General features: G+C 37.5%; 1 protein-coding gene across 1 annotated transcript in view; it reads left to right on the top strand.

Moving 5' to 3' along the window:
* Nucleotides 1-12,148, top strand: part of AAMDC (adipogenesis associated Mth938 domain containing) — a 36,261-nt gene that overhangs the window by 10,058 nt on the left and 14,055 nt on the right. Inside the window, exon 2 of the mRNA XM_001493187.6 lies at nt 1,410-1,559. Coding sequence (XP_001493237.1) covers nt 1,428-1,559 — 132 coding nt within the window. The 5' untranslated portion in view covers nt 1,410-1,427. The remainder of the gene's footprint in view (nt 1-1,409; nt 1,560-12,148) is intronic.

Below are 12,148 nucleotides of genomic sequence, written 5' to 3'. Positions count from 1 at the left end.
TTAGGCCTACTCCAGTCATTGATGCATATGCTCACAGCCTTTGGTCCACTTGGGATGTGTGGAGAGTTTATCAAGCCCCCTATGGCTGTGTCACCTCTGAGAAATTACAGTTAAATCCTTGCCTGCTCTGCCAATCCATTGTTTGCACCAAACAGGCCCACAATATGAAGGAAGCAGAGCCATCTGCCATCTATATTTGCTTGCTGCTGAGATCATCAGTTTAGCTGATAATGCTCTAAATGAACTGCCTCCTCTGGCTGTAGCAGCAAGACTGTTGATTTTCATGCCCTGCCCCAACCAAGTTGAACCTCTGTGCCAACAGAATTGGTGTTGGGGCATGGGAATAATCCAAGGAAAGAAGAAAAAACATCTTTCTGTTCTTATCTAAAATTCAGTGATTTTCGTGAATAAGCACTTCTCAATTTCTAGTATGCCCTTAAGATTATTTCTAGAGTACTAAGTGGTTATTTTGACAGTTTTGTCCAGCTCAATAGTTGCTCTTGGGAGAGAGGATGTATCAGCCTTGCTGAAGCAAATCTCCACCTTTTAATTTTTTTAAATTGCGTTCATAACAATGTTTATATCATTGGGAAATTTCAGTTGTACATGATTTCTTGTCCATCACCACATAAGTGCTCCCCTTCACCCCCTGTGGCCACCCCTGGTAACCACTGAACCATTTTCTTTGTCCATGTGTTTGTTTATATTCCACATATGAGTGAAATCATATGGTGTTTGTCTTTCTCAGTCTGTCTGGCTTATTTAGCTTAGCATAATTCCCTCCAGGTCCATCCGTGTTGTTACAAATGGGATGATTTTGTCTTTTTTATGGCTGAGTAGTATTCCATTGTATATATATATACCACATCTTCTTTATCCAATCATCGGTCAATGGGCACTTGGATTGTTTCCATGTCTTGGCTATTGTGAATAGTGCTGCAATGAACATAGGGGTACATATGTTACTTTGGATTGTTGATTTCAAGTTGTTTAGGTAGATACCCAGTAGTGGGGTGGCTGGGTCATATGGTATGTCTATTTTAGTTTTTTGAGAAATCTCCATACTGCTTTCCATAGTGGCTGCAGCAGTTTGCATTCCCACTTTTGTCTCTCAAAAAATATCCTGAGAATTCCCTCTAGAGTCTGAGAAATAATTGTAGTATCTAGTTTTCATGATTGAATGATTCAGGATCCCAAAAATATCATTTTACTTTTTAGACCTCTAGAGAAGATGTGACAACCACATAAATGAGAAGGATGCTTAACTCATAGAGGACCACTGCTTACTATATTTTGTATATAGTATTATATTTTAAAATATATTTTGTATGTAGTATAGATCCTTCATTTTGGAGCTGTTTCAACCTTACTTTATAACTGATTCAGTATATTTTTTCTTTTAATTTCAGAGTTCAGTTAAGTTCCATATGTCTTCCCCTGAAATTGCTTCCCTCTCATGGGGGCAAATGAAAGTACAAGGCTCTACTAAAACCTATAAGGACTGCAAAGTGTGGCCAGGGGGAAGTCGGGCTTGGGATTGGAGAGAAACAGGAACTGAGGTAAGCTATTAATGTTTGGTTGACACTGCATAAGGCTGACCAAGTGGTTGCCAACCTCCTAATCCATAAAGACCAAATTCCAAGTGAAAAGTGACTCTTTCTCTCTCTTTTTTTTGAGATATGATTAACATACCATTAAACTTGCCCTTTTATCGTATGCAATTCAATGAACTTTTGTCATAAATGTGTGCAATCGTTACCACCAGTAATTCCAGAATATACTTAAATCACCTCCAAAGAAAACCCTATAACCACTACCAGTCACTTCCCATTCTTCGCTCCCCCCTGGCAACTACTAATCTACTTTCCATTATAGATGTGCCCATTCTAGACATTTCATATAAATAAAATCATTCACTTCTCTTAAGTATATACCTAGGATTGGAAATGCTGGGTCATATGGTAACCCTATGTTTAACATTTTGAGGTGCCAGACTGTTTTCCAAAGCAGCTGCACCATTTTATATTTTAGATTTTAGGAATGTATGACAGTTCCAATTTTTCTAAATCTCTCACCAACACTTAATATTGTTTGTTTTGTTTTTGTTATACCATCCTAGTGGGTGTGAAATGTTATCTCACTGTGGTTTGTCTGCATTTCCTTGTATTGCACTTCCTACACTATTCTCAGTGTGCCATGTAGCAGGTAGAGTCTCCATTCCATGAGTGGAGGTTGGTAAAAGAAGGGAGCCCCTACCTCTTAGGACTTAGCCTCAGCACTAGACAGCTGTGGACAGGATGAGAAACACTGAATTCTGTTTCTCCCAGGAATAAAACCTTCCAGCTGGTAGCTGAGAGAAGAAATAGCCCTATGTTCTTGGCTACAGCAGTCTGAAGTGTAGCCTCCATCTCACTGAGCTGGGAGCAAGGAGGCAGGCAGAAGTCTTTCTTTAAATACCACAGATTCTTACCTTGCCTGCCAAATGTTTTTATATTGTCTTGAATAGATGTTTCTTCATTTGCTGTTTGCTCTTAGGACCATTTCCAAAGGCTTTGAATGGTATGGGTTTTTTTTGGTTTTTTCTTTCTTTCTTTTTGGAGTTTTTCTTAACTCATTTTACCTTTTTTTTTTTTACATTGTTTTCTTTCTTTTTTCTTTTCTTTTTTTTTTTGCAGGGGAAGATTCGCCATAAGCTCACATCTGTTGCCAATCTTCCTCCTTTTTTCTTCCTTTTTCCCCCACAAAGTCCTAGTACATAGTTGTGTATAGTTGTAAGTTCTTCTGGCTCTATTCTGTGAGCCACCACCACAGCACAACTACTGACAGACGAGTGGTGTGGTTCCATGCCCAGGCACCAAACCCAGGCTGCTGAAGTGGAGTGCTCTGAACTTAAACTAGGCCATCAGGGCTGGCTCTGTTGTTTCCTTTAATAATTTTCACTTATAAGCAGGTAGTGGAGCTCTTCATGCTGTAATGATGGAAGTTGATCCTTCAGTTTTGAAGGATAGTTTTGCTAGATATAGAATTCTTGATTGACAGTATTTTTCTTTTAGCACTTGGAATATGTCATCCCACTTTTTTTGGCCCAATTGGTTACTAACAAGAAATCAACTCTTATTTAAGTTCCCTCAGACTTGACAAGTCACTTCCGTCTTGCTGCTTTCAAAATTTTCTCTTTCTGTTTAGCTTTTGACAGTTTGACTATGATATGTCTACATGTGGATCTCTTCGACTTCATCCATTGTTTCTTCAAATATTCTTTCTGCCTCTTCTATCTCTCCTCTCCTGTGACACCCATTATGAGTATATTGGTATGTTCCGTGGTGTCACTCAGGTCTCTGAGGCTCTACTCATTATTGTCTTGATTCTTATTTGTTTTCTTTTTTTCAGATTGGATAATCTCAGTTGACCTACTTTTCAGTCTTGCTGATTCTTACCTACTTTTGAGCCCCTCTAGTGAAATTTTCATTTCTGTTATTGTACTTTCCCACTCTAGCATTTTTATTTTGTCTTTTAAATAATAATTTCTGTGTCTTTCTTGATAGTCTTCATTTGGTGAGATATTGTTCTCACACTTTCCTTTAGTTCTTTGGATATGTCCTGAAACAGTGATTAGACACAGCTTTCCTTACATGCCTGGAACGAACAGGTGTTCTAGTTTTTGCTGAAGGGCTCTGTATGCAATTTGGTGTAGGCAGTCAACACCCAACCAAGCAGTTTAAAACTCTGCCTCCTTCTTGCTCATGCAGAGTCTCAAGGTTGGCCAGAATTTTGACCTTAGGGCATTCTCATGTCTTTCCTGAGCATGTATACAACCCTGGACATGTGTATGGCCTTTTCAATACCAAGGTTCATATCAGAGCTTTTCAGACACTCTCTGGACATCTCATTTCTCAGTTTTCCCTTTTGAGTTTCTTGGTTAGCCTCTTCTTTGCCCTGTTATTTACTACCTTGGCAGCTACATTGTTGAACAATTGTCTCTGACTGTTTTTTGACAAACTTCTCTGGGGGAAAATGGTGGTTTCCACTGGTGGCTCCAAGTCAGATCAAATAAAAATGGCCTATGAGGGGGGGATCTTCCGGGGAGCCACCAGGCAGGTCAAATAATGACAGTTCTCTGGGAATGGGGATTTGAATGAACTTTAATTCACTGTTCCATCTTGCATGACTACCAAGCTGGTGGTTTTCACTGTGATTGCAGGTTTTGCTTTTCAAGGCTACCACAGAACTGGGGATAGGGTAGAATGGAATAGAGCAAATTAAAACTGCACAGTGCTCACTTTTCAGCCATTTTTCTTTAATAAACACCTCAAATTGCTGGAAGCCTTTGTTAATTTCCAGAATACAGAAAAAGTTGATTCCTAACCATTTTGTCCACTGTTCTGACTGCTTTTATGGAGGAGAGGATTTTCAGAGGTTGTTCATCATCATTTTCACTGATGTCACTCAAAAGTAACTATTTAAGATTCATACTTATCCAGTGGTATCTTGGATGTGGCCTTAACTGGCTCTTGAGAACTGATTGTTAAATTTTCAGAAGTGTTATAAGGCAGGTCTTAGTCACAGCCATTATTAAAAACTAAATTCTATAAACTTAAATAAATAATTTAAAACACAGGTACAGGCAAATCTCAATTTATTGCACTTCATTTATTGCACTTTACAGATATTGAAGCATTTTTCACAAATTGAAGGTTTTTAGCCACCCTGCATAGAGCAAATCTATCAGTGCCATTTTTCCAACACCATTTGCTCACTTCATGTCTCTGTGTCACATTTTGGTAATTCTCACATATTTTAAACTTTTTCATTATTATTTTTTATGATGATCTGTGATCAGTGATCTTTGATGTCACTATTGTAATTATTTTGGGGCACCACAAACCACGCCCATAGACGACAGTGAACTTAATAGACACGTGTGTGTTCTGACTGCTCCACCAACTAGCCATTCCCGCCATCTCTCTTCCTTTCCTCAGATCTCCCTATTCCCTGAGACACAACAATATTGAAATTAGGCCAAATAATAACCCTACAATGGACTTTAAGTATTCAAGTGAAAGGAAGAGCCACACGTCTCTCACTTTGAATCAAAAGCTAGAAATGATTTAGCTTAATGCAGAACGCATGTCGAAAGCTGAGATAGGCCAAGTGGCAGCTAGGCCTTTTGCATCAAAGAATTAGCCAAGTTGTGAATTCAAAGGAAAAGTTCTTGAAGGAAGTTAGAAGTGCTATACTGCAGTGAACACACGAATGATAAGAAAGTGAAACAGCCTTATTGCTGGTATGGAGAAAGTTTTAGTGCTCTGGATGGAAGATCAAGCCACAACATTCTTTTTTTTTTTTTCCAAAGATTTTATTTTTCCTTTATCTCCCAAATCCCCCCAGTACATAGTTGTGTATTTTTAGTTGTGGGTTCTTCTAGCTGTGGCATGTGGGATGCCGCCTCAGCATGGCTTGAGGAGTGATGCCATGTCCGCGCCCATGATTCGAACTGGTGAAAGCAGAGCCCCCGAACTTAACTACTGGGCCAGGGGGCCAGCCCCCCCACAACATTCTCTTAAGCCTAAATCTAATCCAGAGCAAGGCCCTGACTCTCTTCATTTTTGTGAAGGCTGAGAGAGGTGAGGAAGCTGCAGAAGAAAAGTTTGAAGCTAACAGAGGCTGGTTCATGAGGTTTAAGGAAAGAAGCTGTCTCTATCACAAAAATGCAAAGCAAAGGAGCAACTGCTGATGTAGAAGCTGCAATAAGTTATCCTGAAGTGCTAGCTAATATAATTAACAAAGGTGGCTACACTAGACAACAGATTTCAATGTAGATGAAACAGCATTATTTTGGAAGAAGATGCCATTTACAACTTTCATGGTTAGAGAGGAGAGGTCAACGCCTGGCTTCAAAGCATCAAAGGAGAGGCTGACTCTCTTGTTAAGGGCAAATGCAGCTGGTGACTTTAAGTGAAAGCCAGTACTCATTTACCATTCTGAAAATCCTACAGCCCTTAAGAATTATGCTAAATCTGCTCTACCTATGGTCTTTAAATGGAATAACACAGCCTGGATCACAGCACATCTGTTTACAACTTTTGTGAAATATTTTAAGCCCCTGTCAAGACCTACTGCTCAGAAGAAAAGATTCCTTTCAAAATATGACTGCTCATTGACAATGTAAATGGTCACCCAAGAGTTCTGGTGGAGAAATACAATGAGATTAATGTTTTCATGCCTGCTAACACAGCATCCATTCTGCAGCACATGGTTCAAAGAGTAATTTCAACTTTCAAGTCTTATTGTTTAAGAAATTTATTTCATAAGGCTATAGCTGCCATACATAGTGATTCTTCTGTTGGATCTGGGGAAAGTAAATTGAAAACCTTCTTGAAAGGATTCACCATTCTAGATTCCATTAAGACCATTTGTGATTCATGGGAAGAGGTCAAAATATCAACATTAGCAGGAGTTTGGAAGAAGTTGATTTGAACCCTCCTGGATGACTTTGAGGAGTTCAAGACTTCAGTGAAGGAAGTAACTGCAGATGTGGTGGAAATAGTAAGACAACTAGAATTAGAAGTGGAGCCTGAAGTTATGGCTGAATTACTACAATATCGTGATAAAACTTTAACAAATGAAGAGTTGCTTCATATGGAGAGCAAAGAAAGTGGTTTCTTGACGTGGAACCTACTCCTGGTGAAGATGCTGTGAAGATTGTTGAAATGACAACAAAGGGTTTAGAATATTATATAAACTTAGTTGATAAAGCAGTGGCAGGTTTTGAGAGGATTGACCCCAATTTTGAAAGAAGCTCTACTGTAGGTAAAATGCTGTCAAACAGCATTGCATGCTGCAGAGAAATGCTTCAAGAAAGGAAAAGTCAGTTGTTGGGGCAAACTTCTTTGTTGTCTTATTTTAAGAAATTGCCACAGCCACCCCAACCTTCAGTAACCACCACTTTGATCAGTCAGCAGCCATCAATATCGAGGCAAGACCATCCACCAGCAAGAAAATTGCAACTTGCTGAAGGCTTAGATGATGGTTAGCATTTTTTAGCAATAAAATATTTTTTTACTTAAGGTATGTACATTGTTCTTTTGGACATAATGCTATTGCAAATTAATAGACTAAACATAAGTTTTATATCTACTGGGAAACAAAATTCATATGACTCACTTTATTGCAATATTTGTTTTATTGCAGTGGTCTGGAATTAAACATACAAATCTCTAAGGTATGCTTGTAATACTTAAAATTCATTACTTAATTATTTTACTACATTCTGTGCTCTTGAATTTATTAACATCTGTTCTCTCTGTGGTGAAGATATATGTGCTACTGTACATCTCTTACTAACTGCATTCAGTGATGTCACAGTGGTATCTTAAAATCAGCCATGGTGGCAGAATTTACACCACATAAATTGGAAAACACTACATGTTGGGCCTTTTTTTTTTTTTTGTCTTTGGAGCTTTATGACTTTAAAAAAAATTTTATGGCCTAAAAACTTAATTATAATAATTTTAATTTATTTCAAATTATAAAGAATAATAGACTTATATACCCATCATTCAAATTTAAAAATAAAACCTTAAAAAATACAGTTGAATTCCTTTCCTTTTCCTCCTCCCTTTGCAATATCCTGAATTTCCTTAATGCTTTTTAAATGTTTGTACGTATCTACAACAGTATTTTGTATTGTTCTTCATCTTCAAATTTTTGTATTAATGGCATCAACTATTGTCTACTTTTTTATTTTGAGGGTTGTTTTTCATACTGAGGTTTTGTTCCACATTTGTTTCTTCTTTTTTTTTCAAAGATATGCATTCTATTTCTATTTGTTTACTAGTTATCTTTAGAATTGTAATGTATTATGTTGAACCATATGAAATTGACATTCTTTTTTTTCTTTCATTCTTTTTTTAAATTATTTTATTGAGGTCATAATGGTTTATAACGTGTGATTTCAGATGTACGTTATTATTTAATAGTTTCTGTATAGATGGCATCATGCTCACCTACAATAGTCTAATTTTTATCCATCACCATATATATGTGCCCCTTTCACCAAGCCTCAAACCCGCTTCCCCTCAGGTAACCACAGATCTGTTCTCTTTATCCATGTGTTTGTTTATCTTTGACATATGAGTGAAATCAAGCAGTTTGTCCTTCTCTGTCTGGCTTAACATAATACCCTCAAGGTCCATCCATGTTCTTACAAATGGGACAGTTTTGTCTTTTTTGTGGCTGAGTAGTATTCCATTGTGTATACATACCACATCTTTATCCATTCATCTGGTAATGGGCACTTGGGTTGCTTCCACATCTTGGCTATTGGCAATAATGCTGCAGTGAACATAGGGGTGAGTAAGTCTCTTTGAATTATTGATCTCAAGTTCTTTGGATAAATACCCAGTAGTGAGATAGCTAGATCATATGGTAGTTCTATTTTTAATTTTTTGAGAAATCTCCATGCTGTTTTCCATAGTGGCTGCACCAGTTTGCATTCCCACCAGCAGTGTATGAGGGTTCCTTTTTCTCAACATCCCCTCCGACATTTGTTATTTCTTGTCTTGTTAATTATAGCCATTCTGACGGGTGTAAGGTAATATCTCGTACTTTTGATTTGCATTTCTCTTATGATTGGTGATGTTGAACATCTTTTCATGTGCCTGTTGGCCATCTGTATATCTTCTTTGTAAAAATGTCTGTTCGTATCCTCTACCCATTTTTTGATTGGTCTGTGTGGTTTTTGTTGTTAAGTTGTATGAGTTCTTTATATATTTTGGGAAGTAACCCCTTGTCAGATATATGATTTGCAAATATTTTCTCCCAGTTGGTCACTTGTCTTTTCATTTTGTTCATGGTTTCCTTTGCCTTGGAGAATCCCTTTAGTCTGATGTAGTCCCATTTGTGTATTTTTTTGTTTCCCATGCCTGAGTAGACTTGGTATTTGAAAAGACTGATGTCAAAAAGTGTACTGCCTATTTTCTTCTAGGACTCTTTTGGATTTAGGGCTTACATACAAGTGTTTAATCCATTTTGAGTTAATTTTTGTGTAAGGTAGGAGATAATGGTCTACTTTCATACTTTTGAATGTGGCTCTCCAGTTTTCCCAACACCATTTATTGAACAGACTTTCCTTTCTCCATTGTATGTTCTTGGCTCCTTTGTCAAAGATTAGCTGTCCATTTCTGGGCTTTCACTTCTGTTCCATTGATCTGTGTGTCTGTTTTTGTGCCAGTACCATGCTGTTCTGATTACTATAGCTTTGTAGTATATTTTGAAGTCAGGGATTGTGATGCCTCCAGCTTTATTATTTTTTTCTCAGGATTGCTTTAGCTATTCAGAGTTTTTGTTATTTCATGTAATTTTTAGGGTTCTTTGTTCTATTTCTGTGAAGAATATCATTGGGATTCTGATTGGGATTGCATTGAATTTGTGGATTCAATCCTTTAGGACATTTTAATTGTTTATTCTTCCAGTCCATGTGCATGGAATATCTTTCCAGTTCTTTATGTCATCTTCAGTTTCTTTCAATAATGTCTTAGAGTTTTCTGTGTATAGGTCTTTCACCTCCTTTGTTAAATTTATCCCTAGATATTTTATTTTTATTGCACTTCTAAGTGGGATTGTATTCTTCAGTTCTCTTTCTGCTAGTTTGTTATGAGTGTATAGAAATGTAGTTGATTTTTAGGGGCCAGCCTGGTGGCGTAGTGGTTAAGTTCACACACTTCCCTTTGGCAGCCTGGGGTTTGGAGGTGCAGATCCTGGGGACGGACCTAGCACTACTCGTCAATCCACACTGTGGTGGCATCCCACATAAAATAGAGGAAGATTGCCACAGATGTTAGCTCAGCGACAGTCTTCCTCAAGCAAAAAGAGGAAGATTGGCAATACATGTTAGCTCAGGGCCAATCTTCCTCACACACACACCAAGAAAAGGAAATACGACTGATTTTTGTAAGTTGATTTTGCACCCTGCAACATTGCTGTAGTTATTCATTATTTCTAGTAGTTTTCTGATGGATTCTTTATCGTTTTCTATATATACGATCATCTCATCCACAAACAGTGAGAATTTCACTTCTTCCATTCCAATTTGGATACCTTTTATTTCTTTTTCTTGCCTAATTGCTTTGCCCAAAACCTCTAGTACTATGCTGAATAGGAGTGGCAAGAATGGGCACCCTTGTCTTTTTCCTGTTCTCAGAGGGGTGGCTTTCAGTTTTTCACTGTTGGATATGATGTTGGCTGTGGATTTGGTCATATATGGCCTTCATTATGTTGGGGTACTTTACTTCTATACTCGTTTTATTGAGAGTTTTTTTCATAAATGAATGTTGGATCTTCTCAGATGTTTTCTCTGCATCTATTGAGATGATGATGTGATTTTTATTCCTCATTTTATTAATGTGGTGTATTACATTGCTTGATTTGCAGATGTTGAACCATCCCTGCATCCCTGATATAAATCTCACTTGATCATGGTGTATGATCCTTTAAATGTATTGCTATATTTGGTTTGCCTGTATTTTGTTGAGGATTCTTGCATCTATGTTCATCAGCAATATTGTCCTGTAATTTTCCTTCTTTGTGCTGTCCTTGCCTTGTTTTGGTTTCAGGGTAATGTTGGCCTCAGATTGATTTAGGAAACATTCCATCTTCTTCCAATTTTTGGAATAGTTTTAGAAGGTTAAGTATAAAATCTTTGAATGTTTGGTAGAATTCTCTGGACAAGACATCTGGTCCTGGACTTTTGTTTTTTGGGAGGTTTTGATTACTGCTTCAATCTCTTTACTGTGATTGGTCTTTTCAGATTCTTTGTTTCTTCTTCTTCAGTTTTGGGAGGTTGTAAGAGTCTAAGAATTTACCCATTTCTTCTAGGTCATCCAATTTGTTGGCATATAGTTTTCTATAGAATTCTCTTATCCTTTGTATTTCTGTGGTATCCATTGTAATTTCTCTTCATTCACTTCTTATTTTATTTATGTGAGCCTTCTCTGTTTTTTTCTTAGTGAGTCTGACTAAGGGTTTGTCAATTTTGTTTATCTTCTCAATTAGTTCTTAGTTGCATTGATCCTTTCTACTCTTTGTGGTGTCTATTTTATTTATTTCTGCTCTAATTTTTATTATTTCCCACCTTATGTTGACTATGTTTGTTTGTCCTTCTTTTTCTAGTTCTGTGAGGTGTAATTTAAGTTTACTTATTTGTGATTTTTCTTGTTTGTTGAAGTGGGTCTGTTTTGCTATGAATTTCCCTCTTAGAACTGCTTTTGCTGGATCCCATAATAGTTGGTATGTTGTGTTTTCATTTTCATTTATCTCTTGGTGTTTTTTAATTTCTCCTTTGATTTCTTCATTGATCCAGTGGCTGTTCAGTAGCATGTTGTTTAGTCTTCACATATTTGTGACTTTCCCAGCTTTTTTCTTGTCTTTGATTTCTAGTTTCATAGCATTGTGGTTGGAAAAGATGCCTGATGTTATTTCAGTCTTCTTAAATTTATTGAGGCTTGCCTTGTTTCCCAACATATGGTCTGTCTTTGAGAATGTTCCGTGTGCACTTGAGAAGAATGTGTATTCTGCTGTTTTTTGGGGTTTTTTAAAAAAAGATTTTATTTTTCCTTTTTCTCCCCAAAACCTCCCAGTACATAGTTGCATATTTTAGTTGTGGGTCCCTCTAGTTGTGCCATGTGGGTCGCCGCCTCAATGTGGCCCGACGAGCAGTGCCACGTCCGCACCCAGGATCCAAACCAGAGAAACCCCAGGCTGCCACAGCGGAGCACGCGAACTTAACCACTCAGCCATGGGGCCGGCCCCTGTTCCGCTATTTTTGATGTAGTGTTCCATATATATCTGCTAAGTCCATCTGGTCTGGGTTTTCATTTAAACCCACTATTTCCTTGTTGACTTTCTGTCTGGATGATCTATCTATTGATGTCACTGGGGTGTTGGGGTCCGCTACTATTATTGTGTTTCTGTTAATTTTTCCCTTTAGGTCTGTTAATAGTTGCATTATATACTTTCCTGCTCTTGTGTTAGGTGCATATATATTCATAAGTGTTAGGTTCTCCTGTATATATATTCAGAAGTGTTATGTCATAAGTGGAATGTCCCTTTTATCATTATGTAGTGCCCCTTTGTCTCTCACTGCCTTTTT

Source organism: Equus caballus, chromosome 7, assembly GCF_041296265.1.
Source record: "Equus caballus isolate H_3958 breed thoroughbred chromosome 7, TB-T2T, whole genome shotgun sequence".
In the NCBI taxonomy this organism is placed as follows: Eukaryota; Metazoa; Chordata; class Mammalia; order Perissodactyla; family Equidae; genus Equus; species Equus caballus.
The sequence above is the reverse complement of the archived record's forward strand: the minus strand, read 5'-3'. Positions and strand labels throughout refer to the sequence as shown.